Raw genomic sequence first — 23,563 nt, forward strand, 5'->3', positions numbered from 1 at the left:
GACTGTACACAGCAATCTTGGTATGCCTGAGGGATGGATCTTAGGAACTGGCGGGGGATCAATCTGAAAGTTTGTGGTTTTAAAGGTTTAACAAATCACACGAATGAAAATAGTTGTTTGGACAGTATATATATTGGGAGGTTTAAGAAGAGGTTGCATGTGTTGTGTATAATAGACCAGGTTTAACCTTTTTATCATGGGAGTAGTTTTCTTAGTATTTTTCTCTGGAGTTTCCCTCTTTTAAGTCTATGGGAATCAATTGAGACAGATTATTTTTCTATTCTGAGCTGACAGTGACTGAAAGCACAGAACTTCAGGAAACTTGGAAGGGTTTTACTTTTCTGGATGGTCCACCTGAGAAAAAGATGAAGAACCTTTAGCAAGAGTTTTTACTTCGTTAGTTCAGCTGATTGAGAAATACAGTTTAACTGCTGTGAATGAAGTGCATCCCATTTGTGGGAACATAATTTTTAATCTGTTATGTCTAATATCGTGCTTCTGAGATTTATACTGTACCTTGAAATTCTAGATGAAAGCAATATTTTCTTTTTCAAATTATGTAAGTAGAGTGGAGAAAGCTTGAGGTTTAGTATGTGATGCTGTAAAGGTTGCTAAGACTTTGAGTTGGATAGCTTATAAGATTAATGGTACGCACATTCCTAAACTTTTTATCTCTATTTTACTAATTCAAATACAGCGGAGTTTTAGGCTTGAATGTAGTGACTGAAAATTTTCACGGTCTGATAGACATGTGTTTCTTTCCGGCCATTTCCTTGTAGGCAAACCATTACAAACAGCACTAAATTGCACTCCCTTGCAAACAGTGAATATGCCAGGAGAACCAGGAAAAGGTGTGACTGCGGCAGATAAGAAGGAGATTAGAAGTACCCACATGGGGTAGTGGTGATAGCTAGTACATTCTGAGTTCTGTTGCTGTAAAATCTGCCTACAGAGCTTGGTAAATACTTAAGTAATGAACAATTTTGCATTTGAGGTGATGCAGAAACACTCTTAGGCGCATCCTATGGCCAAGGCTCCAAAATCATCCAGCCTGGGGGACTGGAAAGCACAATATAGATTAGAATGTATGTTCAGATAGTCTATTGAAAATTTATGCTAGCACAGAACATGTCATCAGTGAGGTAGAGGAACAATTTTGTCACTGGGTAATGCTTGAGTTGGATGGTCCCGTAAGCACCTTCCTTCAAACAGGTTCAGTGCTCCTCAGAAGCTCAGGGGTCTTCATCCTGTGCGGCTAAAGGGACTCACCAGTAGGCATGCTCAGAGCACTCCCACCAGGCTTGCAAAGATAGCCGCTTAGTCTGAGTTAGAGGATAACAGAGCAAGACAGGAAACTCAAGCAAGATGTAGGAAACCATGGTTTTATTCCTTTGTCATGGCTGAAGGAATTGAGCACATCTTGCCTGCCAGGTCGAAGAGTGAAGCCTTTCAGCATGGGCTTTGGTCATGCTGAGCATGCTTCCCCTCTCTGGCCAAGCAAAGCTCAGGTTCTTTCCTGCAGCATGTCTTCAGCAACTGCTGTGGAAAGCACCTAGTTAAACCTGTAGTCTGACACTTAAGGCACGCTTTAGGGAGGTAGATTATGTTGATTTGAAAGGTCACTGTTCTACCCACCAGAGAAACCCAACATGTGAAAGAAAAAGGCACAGCCTGAATTGTTTTAAAACAAAAAAGCATCCTCCTCCCACTTTGGTGCTTAAGAGAAAAGTTATAGTTATGTCCTTTCAAAGTAAGTCTCAGAGCTGTAAATTACTCAAAGGAAGAAAGCACTAGCTTTCAGTCCTGAGTAAGTTGCCTGAGGTTCATCAAAGAGCTGTTTATAATATGCGTCTGTCATCAGAATTGGTTTTGGCAATAAAATTGTTTGCTCAGTGTGCAGATTGCCATTTTAAAGACGTTTAACTCCCCCTCTTCCCACATGACTTGACACAGGGTGTGAATTTTGGTGGGGAGAATCAGTCATTTCATTGCTTAACAATGATATATAGTAACAAGATGCTTGAAAAATGATATTTTTCCCAATGAGAACAATAAGCCATTGGAATAATTTCCTCAGGGAAGTGGTGGACTCCCCAACATTGGACACTTAAGATTTGGCTGGACAGGGTGCTGGGACATCTAGTCTAGGTCATGCTTTAGGCTGGATGTGGTTCTGGGCAACCTGATCTCGTTGAAGATGTCCCTGCTCATTGCAGGGGCTTGGACCAGATGACCATTGAAGGTCCCTTTCAACCCAAACTATGATTCTGTGCTTTGCCAAGAAAGGTTGGACCAGATGATTCTTGAGGTGCCTTCCACCCGGTACTCTTTGCTTCTAAGTTTCTCCTTAAATGTGTCCCTAAACCCGTTATTTCTTGGTGTGCTTTTAAATGGATTATTCTGGATATATGGACTTCAGGTAGATCTTGGTGCTCCACTTACTGCCTTTTATCTCTGTGTGCTGGATCCGTAATGAGGATAATCTGTCCATGGCAGGCGGGTTGGAACTAGATGATCTTAAGGTCCTTTCCAGCCCTAACCTTCCATGATTCTATGATCTGTGGTCAGGTTCCCCAAGTATGCTAACAGCATGCATCAGTGCTAGGTGCGTTACTAGATGGAGGTTCTCTGACCGAATCCTCATCAGTGAAGTAGCTGCATGTATCAGCTGGCACATGAACAACATGTTCAGGTACTTTGAAGTAATTAGTCATATGAATGTGAAGTCTACATCTGCATTTGAAAAGACGTAGTCCTGCAATGGCTTTTCACATCACATATGCTATTAGTGTTGTCTTCTACATTTATTTTGAAGAATGTTTTTCTAAGACACAAAAAGGCCAGAAAGGCAGGTCATATATTCTACAGGCTTTTTCTTTCTGTACCTAATACTTATTTCTCCTTAACAGGTGATTTGTATATTGGAGGAGTAGCCAAAGAAATGTATAAGTCCTTGCCAAAACTGGTACACGCAAAAGAGGGATTCCAAGGCTGCCTTGCATCGGTTGATTTGAATGGACGGCTCCCTGATCTCATCTCAGACGCTCTCTTCTGCAATGGGCAAATAGAAAGAGGATGTGAAGGTATTCAATAGGCTGATATTTTTTTATACCATAGTGAAAATATTGTGCAGAGTTTTGTTGATATGAACACTCCATACATGGAGATACTCTATTTTACTTGCTTCTAGTTGATTTTGTTTGACCCTTTCTTCTGTAAAGACTGCGCATTTGTAGTATTATGGACAGTATTATGTGTGCCTGCCCTATAGCACAGAGACTGATCTGAGAACATCAGTTAACTTCTTAAATGTTTGATGGAGGTACCAGCCTTCTCCAGTGGCAAGATATTTTGCGTGTATTTTGTTTGCTTTTGATGTATTTTAATTAATGATAGAAACAATAACGATTAGCTTCAGTGAAGTTCTTTATATCTTCGTAACACTCAGGCATTAGCTAATGCCGAAACATTAGCTAATTAGTTCCATTTTTAAGGCAGACATTTTGAGTTGATTAATTCAAGGCTAATTTATAAAACTATTTAAGATGAATCTTCCATCTTCTCTATTTTGCACACCCCTGAGATTTGTATTGTTATGAGCCTTTCTATCTGAAATCAGTAAGAGCCAAATATGGTTTATCTCACATTTTTTTTTTATGTCTTTATTGACTCATCTGGAATATTGTGGAATTTAATGGAGGACAGAATTAGAAGAGGTGCATTTGTAATTCAGGGGTGTCAATCTCTAGCTATTTTTCCAGCTGTCATTTAATCCCACGTTATTTTTACTATGATTTATGGAATAACTTAAAAGGAGTTCTCTGTCCCTGCATATATGTTTTATTCACGTAATTATGAATTTTGTGGCTATGTTCAATTTTACATGTTCTCCCCTTTCTAGCACCATTCTTTCTGGACAGAAAAATGTGTAAATGACACTGTAGAATTTCAAGTTGGAATCTTGATGATTTTGATACCAAGTTTGCAAATAGACGTAAAAAATCCAAGCAGAGCTGGGGGTTACCTCAAGCTTCACGCGATAAAGCTTTCTGGTGGATAAATTCTCTCTCTTATTTTCTTGTCCCTACGCTGTATTTGTACAGGTGGAACGTTTTTGTTCCTTACCTGCTACCTTTAGTTAACAGTATAAATTTTAGTAAGAGCACATAGAAATATGTAAAATTCACAACTTACCTTTCTGTAGCTTTAGTTCTATCAGGAATGGATAAATATGTAGAAATTAGTTTGTCACTGAGTTTAGAAAATTAGATTTTGCTTTCTGAATGACGTTAGCAAGTCCCATGCCTGCACCATCCCTTCAGAGAGTCAAAGTACACCTTAATTCCATTACACGTTTCACAGCTTCTTTTGAAATGATGTCATCTTCTCAATGAATTTTATGTACTTCAAAGAAGTACTGCCACAGGCTTAGAGCGTGAGTTCACCTTTTAAACCAGTGGCACAACTCAGCTACCAGTGGATTTAACAAAGCCACCAACAATTTAATAAAGGCAGTACAAATATCATCCTTTTTGGTGGAGAGTCAGCTTTTTCAGGCACCAGTATCATCTGACGCAAGCAAAATGGTCAAACTAGATGTGCAGCCTGGCTCCCACAGAACCTCATGAAAAGTCTTTTTCCTGCAGAAGGAACTCTTTAACAGCATGGGATATTCCCTTGCAACCTTTCTGCTCGATTCTTGCAAGTTGACTCTTCCACCTCTCCTGTTTACTTCAAGTCTCCCTGTCTGACCCATCTGTCAGTCTCTTGTCTGCAGACCATGGATCAGATGTACAAAAAAAATGTTCTGACACCTAAAATACAATTTAAGTCACTTGCAAATGTAGCTGCCTCCCAGAAGTCTTTTGTACGCCTCAAGCTGCCAATAGCTCTGCTGCTGTCTATAGAGAGGACTGTCTCCATCCTTGCAGAACTGAGCAGTTTTGCATCTATCTCACATTGCAATGGGATGTGGAAGTTCTGTAAGTCCCCTGAGATGTTGAGTCCAAAGAGCTCAGGACACAGCAGCAGAAGTCATTTCAAACCACTAAGTATTAGTCTCTGCCACTGTCAGTCAAAGACAGCAGGCTGGACTGGTGGGTATATGTTGTTTGTTAAGACATCAGCCTGCTGCAGTATCTTTCATGAGAAGTGAGGCACTTGAGTTTGATGTTCTTCAGACTCTTGTGGGATCGAATTCCCCACCTTTCTGATATAAAAAGAAAACAAACCCAAAACAAAAAAACATGAGGTGAAAGCTCAATTTCTCTCTTCTGTCAAACTGTGAACCCACAATGTACAACTAATTAATTACATCTGTTAGGATTTTGTTCTTAAAATATCAACATTTCTCAATACCTTTACTGTGCATATTAAAAATTCTCTCTTTGAAATGTATTTTTTTGCAAACCCACCCATGGGATTGGTGTGGCAAGTTGCCTTGCATTTTGGTTTCAGCCACAGGCTGATAGATATCTCTGTTCTCTATCGTTGAGCGCTGAATATCATTTACACTTGGCTGAATCCACCTTGTTGACAAATTTTCAATGGTTAGAACAGATAGAAACGAACAGCTAGAAACATAAATATGCTAAGTAGCTCTTCAAATTGTTAACAGCACACCCCAGAGCCAGGTTGTAAGTGTCAGCCCTGTTCTTCTCTAGTCAAATCCATTGTACTTTCTTTCCATACTCTAAATAAAGCAGAATTCTACAAAATACGGAATGCTAAAAACATAGTTTCAATAGATTTAGGAGGAAAATGCCCAGTGTGCACATATGTGTATACATAATACAATTTTTGTATTAAATGAGCTATATGAAAAGCTTCCAAGTATTAATATGTGCGAAGATGATTGGTGGTGAGATACGGAATTGAGTTTTCCAATATGTAGTAAAACACTGTATGTGCTACTTAATAATGCTTTTTGTGTAACACAAGGCATGTAAGCCCTCACATAAGACAAATGTAAATGAGAGACCAAATCCAGTCAATTAAAAAGTCTGCAGTGAAGATTGGAAAAATTATAATATTTAAATTGAAGGCAAATCAAAAGGTGAGTGCTTGAGAAGAGTCTATTACAGTACTTTTACTAAATAGTAAAATAGTTCGGTAATATATACAGGAAATATGAATCACAGTAGATATTACAGTGTTTACCAACATTAAACAGCCCTCCTCTGTTCTTTAAAGTAAAAAGCCTCCTTTTATTAAAAGAAATCCTTACACATAAGCTAGTCTTGATGGCAATTTTGGAATAATGACTAGTATGCATAAGCCAAAAGTGCTAAGAATCAGTTTCATAAAAAGCAAAATACCTTGCTTTTTAACAAGATCGTATCTGTACTTTTACCAAATATGTGTGTTTTAACAGGCACTTAATGTGCCTGCAGGGTCCTGCAGCTTATGTACTTTCAAGTCCTTGTGACTTTTGCTCTACTTTGGTAAAGATGAGGAAATTCAACATTGCATAACTAAAGTGTAAATAAATCCATGCATATATAACATTTAAACACCTACAGATATTTTCACTTCATCTTTGTAAAGTTTCCGAGTAGCAGAATCTGGTGAGAAAAAAATGTGTCTTGTCTTGTCAGCTACGGGATTCTGTCATTATAATCCCCAGCTCCAGCAAGGGTGATGTAATGCCCAAATGTTTCAACTTGTGGGCTCAAAACTCCAACGAAAAAAGAAATCACTAATGCCCAAATGTTTGAACTGCTGAGCTCAAAACTTGAAAGAAAAGAAAATCACTGTTCTGTGTCTGCCTACTGCAGTAAATCAGTTATAGGTGGTGCTGGTGGTGGTATTATTTATTATTATTAATTATTATTATAAATAATGAATAGTTTTGCCAAAACAGGAATGCAGCATACACTGCTCTTGTACTTCATTGCACTGGTGACTGTCACTTAAAGCCAAGAGGCCGTTGAACTGACTCTAAATCATATTGCTGTGGATTTTTCTCAAATACTGGCAAATCAAAAGAAAATCCCACACTGAGATCTTTGAAGGAGCTGTAATGTGACAGAAGGGTTAAGTGGATTTCTCTCTGCAGGATGGTTTAGGATATTGATATAATCTCTGGAGCAGTTTTGCCCTGTCATCAATGACTAGCAGTGGGAGTTGCAAATGGATATTGATGTCTCTTCTCCAAAACAATTTAGGACAATTTTATAATCCCAGAACCAAATTTTATCTTGTAGTGTCAAGATGCAACATGAAATGCGCGTGTGAGTAATCTGTAGTTCACTGTCTGTACTTCAGTCTTCTTTCACCAGTCAAGAGGAGAGGGCTAGAATAAAGAAAGGCCACAGAGGATGACAGTGCTAATTACTCTTGAATTCAGTGTATCTGAACATGACAAATGGCTAGTCAGGATTCAGCCATGCATTTACTCCGCTAATGCATTTGTATCTATCCAAGGAAGAAGAAAACCCCCAACTTTTAATTTTCCTTCATTACATGTCATCAGCTCAATTAACCATTATATTTGTAGTAAAATACTGGCAAATTACTGCTTTCTTATTTTGGCTTGCCTGAAGATTTATGGCTATTAGCATTAATTTGTTTGCATTATATGGCATTTCTTTCTCTCTTTAACAGCAGCATGCACTTTACTCTGACTGGTTTTTTTTTCTGTGTTTGCTGCCATTTCAATATTGCTTACTAACATTTAATATATTTTGCTTTTTTATTTTGCTGACAAAGTTGCATTGATGAAAGCTGATTTGCAAGGTAGATAGCCCTGTGTGTATTAAACAAGACTGAAACCCCCAATGCACAGTTGGATTCCTGCAATAAATGCTCTGTACATTTCAGAACTAAAGTGTGTTATTTGGTTTCAGATTTTGTCTTTCACACCTCTAAAACATTGGGCTACACGAACCTTCTTTTTCCAGCATTGCTTGCATAAAGGCTTTCAGTCTTGAATATGTTTGTATAGTGATTGCCTTAGTGCTTTGATCATTCCTTTTCAAATTTCTTTACATTTCAGTAGTCGAGTTCTGATTCTCTAGAACTAGAGTAGCTTTGTTTTTCATGCATATGTCACATTTTGGCATGCCAGTTCATTAGTAGTCTGATTTTTTTGCATTTCCCTTTAAAAAAGGAACCTGCATGGGATCCCTGAAGCATGTCAATCAGTACTTGCCAACATTCCTGCCAAAAAAAATAAATCCCAAACTCTTCTCAATTTTAGACCTAAATAATTTAAAATAATTTGTGGGATTAAAAGCATTGTATAGTGTAGCTTCATTTTATTTTTACTTTGTTTGAATTTTTTTTTCCAATCTTTCCTTTCATCTCACAGAGCTTTGCATTCTGTGGCATCTGGCTTTGCTGTTTGAAATGTATTTACAGGAAAAAAATGATGAAGTGCTTAGAAAACATTTAGCCAGTTAATGGTCTGACACGTGATTAACAAGTAACCTGCAGTAAAGTTGACATTCCCACTGTACCTGGAATAACTCTGCTTCAGTTTGTGCATTCCTGTGTTTGACATAATCAGTCTTAAAGCTAAATCCAAACCACCCTTTTACTATTACACGCTGTTACAAAATCAGCGAGTTTATGTGCATTTTACTTGGTACCTCTTTGCTCATCTGTTTTGAGATGTTGGCAACTAGTTTATGTGGTCGAGTGGGAAATACCCTTTCTTTGGGAGGCAAAGTGCAAGTCCTTTTTCTGTATGTTCTCATCAGGCCCCAGCACAACATGCCAAGAGGACTCGTGTGCAAACCAGGGAGTGTGCTTGCAGCAGTGGGATGGATTCAGTTGTGACTGTAGTATGACCTCCTTCAGTGGACCATTGTGCAATGACCGTAAGTACACTAAAAACATGCTGATCTGAACGCTCGAGAGCTTGAAGGCAGTATTTGAAGTAAGTGTCTGAAGCTTTAGATTATTTTGCTATTAGATATTTAAATGAACTAGCAAACTCCGTGCAAATCTGTAAGACTTTTAGGAAGAACATAGCTAAAATATGCAGTATGAATTTTGGACAATGTGCAGTATCAAGCACTGACAGAATTTGGTTCTATTACACTTGATTGCATGTCTAATATACTGATGGTTACCTGTCTGAAATAATCCTCTTCCTGCATAAATGTTACAAATAGGTTTTTTTTCCTGCTTGAAAAATCCTTTTACATTTTATTATCTTAAACTATATTGTAATTTTGTAGCATTATATCATGAGGGCTATAATTACTGTGAAACAGTTGACAAGGCTCATTATCTCCCTTTGTAGATTTCTTTAGGTGACACACTAAGCATGCCAATAATAAAAGCATGCTGAGTGTTTTAGCTCTTTTAAATTTCATCTGAATAAAACTACATAACATACACCAACCATCTGGTCTTTCAGGAAAAGCTTAAATGTGTCAAAAATAAGGTGCCTGATTCACCAATGTCATAATCTAGTTTTATTCCAATCCAGCCTTATTGATCTAAATAGAATTATGCAGAAGTGAAAGGGGAATACTAATGCAAGAGCCATCATGATCCACAGTAACTGATTAAAGCAAGCTACTGAGTTTTCTTTGTAATTCCTCACATTTGAAGTATCTAAATGCTGCATGTATTAATATCCATAGGAAGATAAGACACTTTAAAGCTAAGTGTCGTGGTTTAGCCCCTGCCAGCAACTAAGTACCATGTGGTACCAGTGGAATGGGGAGGAGAATCAGAGAAAGGTAAAGCCTACGGGTTGAGATAAGAACAGGTTAATAATTGAAATGAAGTAAATATTGTTAGAATAAAAAAAAGGAAAAAGATAAGAATAAAACCCAAGAAACACAGTGATACACAATACAGATGCTCAGCACCCACTGACCGATGTCTAGTCAGTCCCCAAGCAGTGATCGCTATGCTCCCCATTTCTATACTGAGCATGATTTTCTATGGTCTAGAATATCCATTTGGCTAGTTTGGGTCAGGTGTCCTGTCTCTGCTCCCTCGCAGCTTCTCTGCCCCTCCTAAATGGCGGAGCATGAGAGACTGAAAAGTTCTTGATCAGGGTAAGTGCTACCGAGCAACAGCTAAAACATTGGTGTATTATCAGCATTGTTCTCAGACTAGAGCCACAGCACTGCACCAGCTACTAGGAAGAAAATTATCCCAGCCCAAACCAGGACACTAAGCATTCTTATTTCTGTTTGTGTACATTTGTCTGAATGAATGACTGATGGTATAACACTATAACACACTAGAGAGTGTTAGTATAACACTCTCTACTATCTAATAGATGTGGTTTAGTCAAGCATCTTTGATTTTTATGTGTTGTTCTGGTTCTCCACTTGACAGCAAAGTGTGCCTTCTTGGGCAAACCCTAAAATAACAGAATAATTACAATCTGAAGAGCTTTTGGCTCAATTATAACTAGCATAAGGCTAGCAAATGAATTATATGCAAAAGCTACATTTTTGAGGAAGTTCCACTTTCCTACTCTTGGCTATGTTTGGAAACTATGGAAAGGACTTAGTCTGTTCCCCTGCATTTGCTGTCATGGTAGAAGTGAAAAACTTCTGATAATTTGAGCAAAGGTTTGGGTGTACTTTATGCATGTTTGCCCTTCCCAGCAATGTGAGTGATTAGTCATACCGCTAAACAGATATTTTTAAGGATTTCAGTCCCCTATCTGCTACAGGAGAAAAAGATTTGTTTCTATTTTACTTTTAAGTTGTTATTTCTGTTCTTCTGTGATCTGTGAGTTCTTCCAAAAGTAACCAAAAACTATGAAAAAGAAATTATCTATTCCACATCTAGCAAAGGAAAAACTGTGTATAAATTTGTCTTTGTAGGAACTGATGTCTGGACCTGGAACATTCTGTGAATTATTTTTTCAAGTGACAGCTATTGCATAAATATGGCAAAGTGATGAACTTATATAGGCAAGATATTTACTAACCTGTGAAAGCTCTTTTGTACGGTAACATTATGGACTACATTGCACACAATCAGATAATTCTCAATATACTATTTCTGATGATGGTAAAGGAGTACCTTTAGTACATGGCTGCCAAAAATACTTACTTTTTCCCCAGATAAATCTTTCTTTTCTTAATGTTATTCTATAACAAATGAGAAATACAAATTTATCCCAGATATGGGTGTTTTGTAATAGAATGCACAGTCTGGTAAATATAGTATGTTTGGTTTCTGCTTTATCTTGACTCCTCAGATTAGTTCAGATACAAAAATCTGCAAAGCAAATCTAACAAGAGAGGGTTTTCATAATGATACATGTGAGGGAAAGGAGGAGAAATGGTGGTGTACTTTCAATGTCATCTTAGATGCTCCTGGACTACTCTCTTTTGTATTTGGGAAGAGCATTACAGGAAGACGAATGATGAAATGTTGCTGCAGTTTTTAGTCACTTGCATAGGCTACACACCACAGGCTAAACTTCTTGGTGAGGTGAGGCCAGGACTGCCCCACGCCGGGCATGACCAGCTCCAACAGGCACCACATAAGCATGGCTGAGTCCGTTAGCCAAGGGAGTGGCACCTCTATGAAAACACACATAGGGAGTGTCCCATTCTTACCAAAAACCCCAGACAGATGAAGGAGGAGGGAACAAAAAGAATGAGAAACAGGAGAAGGAACACCAAGGTCAAACCAGGGGGAGTGGTTGAGCAGCTGGGGGGGGGAGTTTGGTCCTCAGCCAGGATTAACCCACCACATCTCCCCACTCTTTCGTTCCACTCGTTCTTAGGGAACATATTTGAGCAGAAATTCCTGAGTGACAAAATGGCTGAGGTGAAAGGGGATCTGTGGATATTGTGTAACCGAATCACTCTGCTCAGAGCAGAGTCAGCTAGTGAAGGTTGTTCAGGGCTGTGTCCAGGTGGCTTCTGAGTATCTGCAAGGATGGAAACTCCACTACTGCTCTGGGCAACATGTGCCAGTGCTCCATCACCCTCACGGTACAAACATTTTCCTTATGGTCTAGTGAGATTTTGTGTATTTCAGTTTGTGCCTATTGCCTCTTGTGTTATCATTGGGCACCACTGAGAAGACGCTGTCTTCTTTACTCTCATCTATGAGGTATTTTAAAACATTGGTAGGATCCCTACTGAGCCTTCTCTTCTCCAGGCTGAGCAGTCCCTGCTCTCTCAGCCTCCTTTCATATGAGAGGTGCTCCAAGCCCTCTTCAGCACTTAACACTTTTGTGGCCCTTTGCTGCACTTCCTCCAGCATGCTCGTGTTGCTCTTGCACTGGGGAGCCCAGCGCTAGGAGATAGTGCTGCAGATGCTTCTCAACAGTGCTGAGTAGAGCGGAAGGATCACATCTCCCAACATTTCTGCAACGTTTCCAGCGGGGCAGGCCCCAGCCTGTCCTGGTATGTGTGGGTCCGTTCCTCCCAGGTGGAGGATTTGGCCTTTTCCTTTGTTTTACAAGGCTCTTGTCAGCTCACTTCTCCAGCTTGTCAGCATCCCTCTGATTGACAGCACACTCATCTGGTTTATCAACCACTCCTCCCAGTTTTGTATCATCTGCAATTTGCATAAATGTGCACAAATTACCTTGCTGCATCTGAGTTGATACTTTCAGCATGTTTCCCGTAGTAACCTCAGTGCACAAAGATCTGATGAGCATCATTCCTAGGCTTTGCAGTGTGAATGTTTCACATGTATCATTCTTGTCTCTAATTTCCAAAACAGAGTTTGGAGGAAATCATAGAATCACAGAATGGGTTGGGTTGGAAAGCACCCTAAAGCTCGTCTAGTTCCAACCCCCTGCCAGGGGCAGGGACACCATCCACTAGAGCAGGTTGCTCCAAGCCCCGTCCAACCTGGCCTTGAACACTGCCAGGGATGGGGCATTCACACAATAATGAAAGGAATAGTTTCTCAAAAAGTGTTCTAATACATTCTACTAATACAATGTGCAAGAAGTTTCTTTAATCTCTCCTGTAACAGCAAATCATTACTCCTATGTTGTTCAGTGGATTATTCCAGGTGAAAATGTGCACAGCTTAAAATGAAGATTTTTAAATTCTTTTTCTGAAAATAAGCACCATGGGAGGCTGATTGTTTCTCTCTCAGTCTGAGAGTGTCCTCTGTGTGTCAGCTAGAGAGAAGGAGCAGTTCAGGGAATGTATTCCTACCGAAAATGACTTGTGCCAGCCAAGAGCAAAGCTACAGTTTTACAGCTGTAGTCAGGAACACTCACAGTTCAATCCGCAAAAGTTTTGCTTAGTTGCAAATCTCAGTACTGCACTACAGTGAGCATGGAGTGCCTGCAGACCATAAGCCTTCATGGTGGCATAGATGGGAACATCCTGTGTGCTGCAGCTTCCTATTTGCTGGAAGATAAACAAGGCAGGGGAAGTTTTGACCCCAAGATGCTATACAGATTATAATTTTCTCCTTTGATGTGGTATGATACTTGGAAATTCAGGGCAACAGTGCTCTTGAGATGTGAATAGAAAGAAGTGTTACAGTGGTAAGTGCAAAGCAGACCAGTAGCAGTTGTTCCTACAAAATGAGATTCTGTAGAAGACACTACTAAAAGGACAGTTAATGGCTGTTCTTACAAAGGGATGGCTGCATGCAACTCCTCTGAGAAAATACATCATGAACTTCATAACTATTGCAACAGGTTATGTAGTGAAAGCTATCCTCCCAGGGAATTCAGCTTCTTTTATAAGAGTAGGGATGAAAATTACTCTGGCAAAACAAAACAAATCTGTAAGAGATTATCTGCTTTCTGTAAGTTTACATCTGTTTTTACTCGGGCAATCTTTAAGTATAGCCACATTAGTGAAGGTAATAGCATGTTTGGGGAAACAAATACTGCTATTATGGCATAGAAAATAGCAGACATAATAACATTGTCACATTACATTAGTATAGAAATGTTCTGTGCCAAATTACAGGACAGCTTCAACACTGTCTGTCACTGTAAGGGACTAATGTAATGGCGTTGTACTTGTGATATTATAAGCTAACACTGTGTCAACGCTTCCATTAAAATCCGTTTCTGAAGGGTTAGAACTTCACCACGCAGTGTCTTCTGATTAGGAATTTGACATTCTCAACTACTGTAACAAACTTTTAGAAAAGTTCTATTTTATTTTGACTCTTTATGAAGAAAAAATCAAAGGGCCCCATTTAAATGGAGAACTGTGTCAGTATTACAAAATGGGTTTATTTAAAATATGTTTGATTTCCTTGATACTTGGTTGCATTATAGAGTTACTGCCTTTCAGCTAAGATTTTATCTGTAATGGTGGTAAGGTTTTATTTTAAATGTGTTTGGATGTTAATAAAACTAATTGTTGTGTATTGGGATGACTTACTTGGAGATTAGACAAGGAATTCAAGGAAGGCCTGCTAGGAAAAGAGGGAATCCACCTAGCAATGTGGAGAAAAAGCATCTTTGTTGGAGCTCCTCTCCAGCCTGGTGAGGAGAATGGAGATTACTCACAAGGAGGTGAGAAAATAATGGACTTAGTGTGTATGGGAAGGTGCGGAGCTCTGCCCAGGGACAAGTGATGAGCCAGCTGAGAGCTTATGGGTTAGGGTTAGATGGCAGACCAGTGTCTAATATGACGTGATGGGTATCTGCTACAGCCTGCCTGATTAGGAGGAAGAAATAGATGAGGCCTTCTTCAGACACATTGAAGAAGCCTCATGTTTGCAGACCTAGTCCTCACGGGTGACTGGAATTACCCCAGTATCTGCCAAAGAGGCAGCAGAGCAGGGCACAGGCCATCTGGGAGATGTCTGGGGTGCGTTTACTTGCTGACACAGTTGCTTACGGAGCCAGTGAAGGGTGGCGCGCTGCTACAGCTCCTACGTGCTGAAAGGAGGAGCGGGTCAGGGTTGTGCTGGTCACAGAGTTCCGGTTCTTGCCCGGAGCCGCAGCGCCGCGGAGCGAGCGGTGACCGGCAGGGGGCGGCACCAGCGGGGGCGGCACCGCCCTGAGCGCGAGCGGCCTCAGCTCGAGGCGGGAGCGGCGCGTGGCGCCTCAGCTCGGGCGGCGGTTCCCGCAGGGAGCGCGGCGGGAAGGGCCGGAGCCCGGCGGGCACCAGAGCTGAGCTCGGCCCGGGCTCAGGGGCAGGGGCTCAGGGGCGGCGTCCTCTGGCAGAGAGCTCAGGAACAAAGCCCTCTGTGCTGGCTGGGACATCGTGAGCAGGCGCCCGGCTGTGGTGAGTGCCAGAGCCTGCCGGGGATGGTGGATGGTGTCTGTGTAGGATGTGACCAGGCTGATGATTCGCTGTGCACCGTGGCAGAGCTGCGGGAAGAGGTGGAACGGCTGAGGAGTGTAAGGGAATCTGAGGAGGAGATTGACTTCTCCCAAGTAACAAGTAGTAGGATAAGAGGAAATTGCCTCAAGCTATGCCAGGGGAGGTTTAGTCTGGATATTAGGAATGGTTTCTTCACCAAGAGGGTGGTCAGGCAGTGGAACAGGCTGCCCAGGGCAGTGGTGGAGTCACCATCCCTAGAAGTGTTCACAAGCTGTGTAGGACCTCATCTGAACCTCATGGTTTAGTGGTGGCCTTGGCAGTGCTGGGGGAATGGTTGGACTTAAAGGTCTTTTCCAACCCAGCTGATTCTATGACTCTGTGATTCTGAGAAGGTTATTAGGGATAGCCAGTGTAGACTTAGGAAGGGGAAATCATGTGTTATTAAATGACAGAGGATTATATACATAGGTTTTTGTAATTTTTTGTTAAGCTGACAGTCTGTGGTCTGATTTGCAGCCATGGTGAGCACTCAAAATTGGAAGTGTATCTTTTCAGAAAATCAAATCCTAATTATTTCAGATTGAACAGTGAACAGTGGGTACTTTTGGCTGTTAGGATAGTAGAAACTAGGCACTGTAAAAATACATTAATTAAGGTTTATGAGAGATATGGATATTAGAGTATTTGACATTATAAAAATTCCAGGAGGAACTGAATGATAGTCTCTCCAGTGTTAGTGTTTGGAGAGTGCATTAAGTAATACTGAGGTTATACTTTGAACCACAAAAATGTTAAATATTGAGTCAGCATTCAACTTCTGCGGTTAGTGAGTGTTTTCGTAAGCACCAGCCTTCTTCACTGCAGAACTCTGAGCAAGATGGGCACATTCTCATACTGGCAAGAGTCTTCATGCTTTGGGAATGTGTAATTAGCAACTATGTAATAACCCATAGGCAAGGAGGGGTAATTTAATATTGCACACAGAAGTGTAGAGCTGGCTTTCCTTAGGTTTGCAATGCTTTGTGTTTAATGTTATATATGTGTATATATTACACTCTGGCATGCAGAGGGCGATAGTCGCATAATCTCTGTTTTCATTATCAGTCTGGTATTAGATGAATGATGGATTTAAATCATCTTACCACCTATGTTTCTTTCCCATTTATCAGTCATTTCCCATTGAGTTAACTGGTTCAGATACTGCATCCTTTGGGCCTTTTGATACCCAGGGAGTGTATGATCAGTCGTAGTGCTAATTTGTGAGAAGATATATACAAAATAAGCTGAATTAAAACAATGACTAAAAGCTAAACTAATCATGTTCAAGGCCGCGTTGGATGGGGCTTGGAGGCAGCTAGTGGAAGGTGTCGCTGCCGGGGCAGAGGGTTGGAACTGGATGAGCTTTCAGGTCCCTTCCAGCCAAACCAGTCTGGAATTCTATAAGAGCTACTCAGTAGTACTTTCTAAAATAATATTAACTATTCCTGGCCAAGACTTTGCAGCTGCTATCCACCAATAGATGTATAACCTGCTATTAAGAAAGGGGATAGAAAAATCCTCAGAGTACTTTAAAAGACATTCGATTTCCATCTCCAGTAGCTGAGAATTAAAAAATCTGTCCTGGATAGCATACCAGTCTAAATACTTCAGATTGTTATTTTGCCACAGAGACTCACAGTACACAGGAGAAATAAAGATAGCTGTGCACAAGATTACAGTGCGGGACAAGCTGCTGGACTGCACTAATTGAAGAAACCTCAATTTGTTCAGCTTATCTTAGCCAATATATCTCTATAATGTATACCTGGAATTTCTGGTGACAAATATCAGTGGCCTAATTTATATAAAGTTCGAAGTAGGACTTCACACACACAGTCTTGAAAGTGCAGAAATGTTCAGGTGTTTGGGAAAATTAGAAAAAAAATGTTGAAAATGGCAAGGAAAGCAAGAAGTGTGCTGCCTGTGAGCTGTGGCTGTGGACCAAGGTTCCTTTCTTTAACTTTTATTTTTATTGGGATCCTAATTAGGAGAGACTGTACTGTGAGCTGTGATGTTCTATGGGAGCACATGTTGCTCCAGCCAGAACTCAAGAGACTGATGCACAAATGACAGCAGTTTTTCAAAGAAGCTTAGTGGCCCAGCTCTTAGCAGTTTGTTTTGGTGGGGTTTGGTTGGTTTTGTTTTGTTTCATTTTCTTTTTCCTGCTTTGTTTCATACGGATTTTGTAGTATGTGAATTTGGGCCTTTCGTTAAGATCTGTCAGTCTGTTAATTCTGTACATTAACAGGCATGCTTTTGTTGACAGTCTGAAAACAAGTTTTAGAAGTTTTTTCTTTTTTTACATACAGATTCTGGAGTAGTCAGTCAGATGAGCTGTCCATGCCTAAAATAGTGAAGTAATCTTCATTTTCTTTAAATAAGTTACAAACTATCCTGCTAAAAAATTAATAGAAAGTTGTTTGACAGTGATTGTATAAGCTCTTACATGTAAGAATTTTTCTAACAGGCAATAAAAAGTAAGTTTTTAAGTGGGATACTTGATACAGGAAAAGCCAAAAAGGAACTTTCAAGGTAGCCAGAGTACATTGTTATAGTTGTGCTCATAGCTCAAAGAGAAGCAATTACACAACATTTCTGGCCTATTTCACAATATTAAAAATGGAACATAGTGTCAGAAAATTGCAGGCTTCTCTCTGCCTCTGGAGGGATCAAGGGAGTAATTAAATTGAATTTTGGTGTGTCAATTATATCTTTCTCTTATTAATGGCATCATAATTTTGTAGATCAAATCCTAGAAGTGTTTCCAGTGTCATAAAGGTGAAAATGATTAAGGGTTAATTAAATATATTCTCATGGAACTAAAATTGTTCTTTTGGGTATTGTTGGATTCCTTTCTCTAGAAGTTTCAATTATTACAATGTAATAGCATGCTATGTACAATTCAGGCCCGAAATTTGTGTAGCCAAAAGCTACTCACAGTAATAAGCATATTGGATGAGTGCTGTCACTGTTCTTTCTCCCAGATTTCTCTGAACACTCTAACAATATAATATATTAAAATCAATTTTAGGTAACTAGTAGCTTTCTGAACAGTATTAGTCACTGTAGGTGCCACAGCTGGAGCAGAAGTTTTAGCTCTGTAATGGTGTCAGTTATTTCTCCCCAACAAACCCAAAGAAAGAGCAATGAATGTTAGCTTTTTTATTAGGTGATAGCTGCAAGGGTCACAAATGGTGAGAAGGAAGAAGAAAAAGCTTTCCTAAGCAGCGTCTTCTAGCTCAAATATATCCTAGCATAAGAATAGCTCAAAGGGTATATAGGGAGTTTGGTAATATATGTCTATTTTATGGGGAAGATATTTAAGTACAATGGTGCTTCAGAAACATAAAATTATTCAGTCTTTCTAAAGTCTGTAGAACTGGACTCAGGTTACTAAGGCAACCTGATCTTCCTCAGCATGTATTCTGGCTTGACGGATAGATAGGTAGCTTATATTCAAACTACATACCTATGAGGAACTGGTACACTCATTGCAAAATATGATTTTGTTGGTAGCTTGATACCATCTTCAGAGCCTTCTGCGTGTTCATTTTTGCCAGGTGCTGCAGAAAATTGAGGCAAAGCAAACTCTTCTGTTAAAAGCAGAGTAAGCAAAATAAGCTGAATCTTATGTGGGTGAATCAAGGTGTTTTGGAGTCCAAATTAAAGAGCTGTGTAATTCCCCAGGAGCTGAGAATGGAAGCATGCACTAGGGTAATGGCAAAGCACAGAGAGGCTATCTTATACTGACATTTTTGCAGCTTTCATGATTTTGTGCCCATGCTTCAGGATGGATATTCTACCTGGTTTTGGCCACTTTTGGACCGGCAGCTCCACCTCACCAGCAGTTATCTGAATGAAATTTCCCTGTTTTTCTTAGCACATGCATCCATAAGCATGCTTACGTTCTCAGTGTCCCATGGGATGTTTAAGATCCTTAGGCTTGACTTAGGCTTATGAGTCTTGTGTACTGATGTGTTTGGAAGTCTTCATAGCTCTTTTCTGCTTAGGTATTTTGGGAAATTGTGAAAGAAGGTAACAGAGTCAATAATAACAGTATGAAAAAATACTGGTGGAAGCAGTACTCCTAGGGATGAAGGAATTTTAGACGGGTTTAGTGCCTGGTTGCTTAATAAAGGCAACTGCAAAATGAAGTCCCAGCTTGGGGAAAACCACTTCGTATTAAAAACAGTCAATACCCAGCTTGGGTACTGAAAAGTTGGAGCAGTGGAAAAGAGGGTGAGGAACAGCTAATGCTCATGAAGCTGTTTGGTGCCCACAAACCCAATTTAAAGTCTGTGTTAAGGATGCTTGTCAATTTGGTGCTAATTCTGGAGGAACGTTCATGCTGCTAAGTTTTATGCTATCACTCTTTGTAATGAAGCTATACTTTGAATTGAAAATAGGCATATGAAGAAGCACATCATTCCACTGTAAACATCCACACACTAAAAAAACCCATTTAAAATGCATGATATGCAGTATTCAATGTCAAAGTATATTAATATTTACATATACCATCTCCAAATCATCCAAAGCTCTGAGTTTGTTTTACAATATAGGGAAGTCCTCCCTATGGCATATTTGTTGTTTTAAAATTCTCTCCCTTTTAAACAATGTAAATCTTAAGAAAGCTTCTAACCAGATCAATGGTCTGATATTTGCATTATATTAAATATTTCACAGAGAGCTCAGAGTACTTTGGGAACTTAGTGCTGCTCAGAAGTATCAACTGTGGAGGACCACTACCTCCTATCCAGAGATCCTAAAAATAGGAGCTGAGCGTGCTCAGTCCCTCTAAAAAATCAAGGTTTTGATCACTTACATACAACAAATGTTGCTGTGCGTTGGGGAACAGAAGTGTAGGTATGCATGCTGAAATAAGGCCCGGACAGATGTTTGCTACCAGCAAACTGAAATTCAGTTACAATTCAAGTCTCAAATCACTGGTTGAATGACTAATTTGTATATGTTGAAATCCAAAGTCACTATACATAGTCCATAGCATTTTCCCTCTCCTTCAGCCATTAAATCCAGTTCTTGAAATTGAACCTAGAGTTTTTAAAATTGCTTGGCATTCTTTCTACTCTCCTTTTTCTCCTCTTTATCCTATCTTCTGAATCACCAGAACATGGGTTCAGGTTTATTATGATCATGAATTTTCTTCTGGTCCAGTAGTAATTACAGGTTGGCTTTCCTGTCTGGTCAAAAATTCATCAGAAAGTTGATTTTAACCACTAATCCTGTAAGTGACAGATGGTCATATCTTTGCTCTTGTTAATTTATTTCCTTTAAATACTCATGTTATTTGATGTTCTTGAAAATAGCCTTTTCTTGTAACTTGATGAGGTGTGATCATAGTAGCTGTCACCTATTTGAACTAGTTCTGTTGCCAACTCGTATCTCTAGTCTTGACTTTGGGCCAGAACTCTCCTGAAGAGAATCAGAAGCACTACAACTCTTCAGCACATCAGGAGGAGCTGAAGGGCCTTCTTAGCCATTCACCATTACCCATATTGTGACTAAAGCCCCCCCTGCATTATTTCTCCTTCAAGCAGTTTCATGCAATACAGTGTACACACAACAGTTACCCAGTGTTTATGAGAAACATCAGAACCCCGCAAAATATACTTAGGTTTTGCATGAGCAGTAAATTGGGCGCATTCTAGAAAAATCAGATTTACTGTGCATGTACAAAGCTAACTGTATAGCTCTTTCTCGTAGGGTTCAAGACTGCTCTGAAATATCGAGCTTTGTACGCATAAAGACCTGATATGCATATGGACATCTGCTTGAGATTCCTATGGATCCAGTTCAGCTAAGGTGCTGGATATCTGAAAACCTTGGAAAAATATTAAAAATCCTCTAATTTTAGCCAGAACCCTGAAGTCAAAGAATAGGATGTTCAAGGGGTTACTTGGGGTATCTATTTGGTAATCAGCTCCCACTTCCTTGCTCTTTTTGGCCAAGTTCTGCTTTAGCACTGAGCTCCAATCTTTCCTGTTTTATTGAGTCTTCTGGTTTTCCTCTGCTAAAAGGACGGGGACGAAATTTAATAGGTTTCCTTCTGTAATCCCTGAGGGGAAGTCTTTATAGCAGGAAAATATTCAAAATGATAGTATCTCTGTAATTGAATGCACTACCAGGAATAAATGAAAACTGTTTCCAAATTTGCTGGACTAGTAGTGGCATGTCAGATCAAGTTCAGATACTTTCAGAAATGAGCAGATTTAATTTCCGTACAACTAAGGCATGATGCTTTTTGGGAAAAAAAAAAATAATCATAATTTGGGGATGATTCTACTGAGCAAATATAATTCTATTTCCCTCTGAAATTCTACCCCAAAGCTTTTCTCTTTTTTTGCCTCTACTTGCTATCAATGTGTATTACAAGTGATATTTAACTTGAACTACTTAATGCAGCTTTGCTGGGATGACAGCCAACTTCAGAGAAAGCTTCTGTAACCCCAACAAATGCACTCTGCTGAGAGATGGTATTTTCAGAGAAGATTAACCTTTTCCTTTGGATGATACTGTATGCCAGACAACAAGCCTGTAGTGGAAATGCTTTGTATTGTAGTTTTAGAAGTCTAGAAAAGGTATTTCTTGTAATTTGACTATTTCTGCTTTGTGTGGGTTTTTTGATCCAGATGACCACAAGATAAATAAGTCATCTAAGGAATTGCTTCAGTTTGTTTCTCAGCCCCATTCTCTAGGAAGAATGAAGTCAGGATTAAAGTGTGTAAAGGCTGTAAAAAAGATTGTTGAATTAAGTGCTTTGGCCAACATCAGTTTTGAAAGCCATAACTGAAGGGTCTTCTCTATGCTAGCACAGGAACAACATCCTAAGGAGCAACAGAAAATTCCCATAACACACTTCTAATGTAGCTCTACGTAGAAACTCGCCCAAAATAGGAATTATTCTTCTTTTTTCTTCTTTCTTTTTCTTTTCTTTTTTTTCAAATTGCTGATCCCATGTACCCTCTGAAATGGGGGTTTCAGTGGAAGTGGGGGTGTCACAGGTATTTTTAAGTCATGTCATGTTATTCAGCATCACCAACGCAACTGTGATAGCTTTGGGGCACCAACTGGGAGTAAGTTTGAGGGTCTCCAACTTCTTAGGCCAGCTCTGTATCCTAAGCCAAGATCTTGTAGAGCTACATCTTTAGCTTGATGTGCCATAAATAATTACTATTGTGAGGGGATGCTGGGAACAGACAGTAATCTTTCTCAGTTTGAACAGAGTAAGTTACTGATGTGTAAATATTGATGGAGTTGTATGTTAAATAGGTTTTAAAACTGGAATGAGTAAGAAAGAAGGAGTAAGAGACAATGTGAAAGCTGTAGGAAATGATAACCTTGTACATAGGTATTGGCAGTTATACAGCCTTAGGTCATAAATTCTGGGCAATGCTGGGTAGTTTAAAGCAGAGTTTTAATCAGGTAAGGCCTGTCAGTTTTGAAGAGTAATAGAAACTATGGGGAAGAAATTCCATAGGATATCTGTACACAACCTTATTCATTACTAAGTTTATTTAAACTGAAATTTGGACTGTTGAGAAGCACCTGTACAACAGTAAATACTAGTTCCCCTGTGTAAATAATCTGAAACTCAATGTAATATGTATGTTCATGTGAGCAAAAATGTCAACAGGTACAGAATAATGAAAGTGTTCTTATATGAAGACAAAAATTTCTGGATTAATGTACTATCAAAGATAATTTCAATCCCTTTTTCATCACTATTAAAATACAATTGCCTTTTTTTAAAAAAACCTGAGGATGGGAGGTTCAAGCATGATCCAATAATAAGCATTTTGGAACTTTTTCCCCTGTCTATATATATACCTGTAATCCCCTCTTCAGATTAAGACGTCTTCTAAAATTCTCAGCTGAGTTTCTGGATTTTTTAAGTGTGAATAGTTTGTCTATTATCTTTTTTCCTGCTTCCAGATGAAAAAGCTATAAATCCAAAGAAAAAGTTTAGTATGAGTTTGCACATTGCAGATGTTTTAAGTTGTGTGAAAATGCAGGCATTCCATTAGATGGGCTTGCTTAACTGGAAAGAGCCTTCATCTTTGTGGGCAAGGAAAAGCGATAAAAGGAGCACAGAAGAAATACACAGCTCAGAGGTCCCTGAAGACCTTTAGGATTTAACCTTCATTTGCTTTTTAATCTCAGAATTCTTTATTATTTTGTGGAAGCATGTGGTTTGGTTCTTCAAGTTGGCAGGTGGTAGCAATTCCATAATTATGATCTTGGTTGTATGCTGCCAGTGCACAAAGGGGAACCATGGTAATCCACTCCAGTGTATTTTCAGTAGCAGT

The 23,563-nt window shown here is 39.5% G+C and overlaps 1 protein-coding gene across 35 annotated transcripts in view; it reads left to right on the top strand.

Moving 5' to 3' along the window:
- NRXN1 (neurexin 1) overlaps nucleotides 1–23,563 on the top strand; it is a 676,494-nt gene that overhangs the window by 317,527 nt on the left and 335,404 nt on the right. For 20 of the 35 annotated variants that reach the window (XM_030499116.1, XM_030499117.1, XM_030499087.2 and 17 more), the window contains 2 exons: nucleotides 2,910–3,083; nucleotides 8,703–8,822. In XM_030499116.1, coding sequence (XP_030354976.1) covers nucleotides 2,910–3,083; nucleotides 8,703–8,822 — 294 coding nt within the window. Of the gene's footprint in view, nucleotides 1–2,909; nucleotides 3,084–7,710; nucleotides 7,738–8,702; nucleotides 8,823–23,563 lie in introns of all 35 variants that reach the window. The other 15 variants (XM_030499078.1, XM_030499083.2, XM_030499099.2 and 12 more) reach the window with 1 other exon arrangement.

The sequence above is a fragment of the Strigops habroptila genome, chromosome 10 (genome assembly GCF_004027225.2).
Source record: "Strigops habroptila isolate Jane chromosome 10, bStrHab1.2.pri, whole genome shotgun sequence".
Classification (NCBI taxonomy): Eukaryota; Metazoa; Chordata; class Aves; order Psittaciformes; family Psittacidae; genus Strigops; species Strigops habroptila.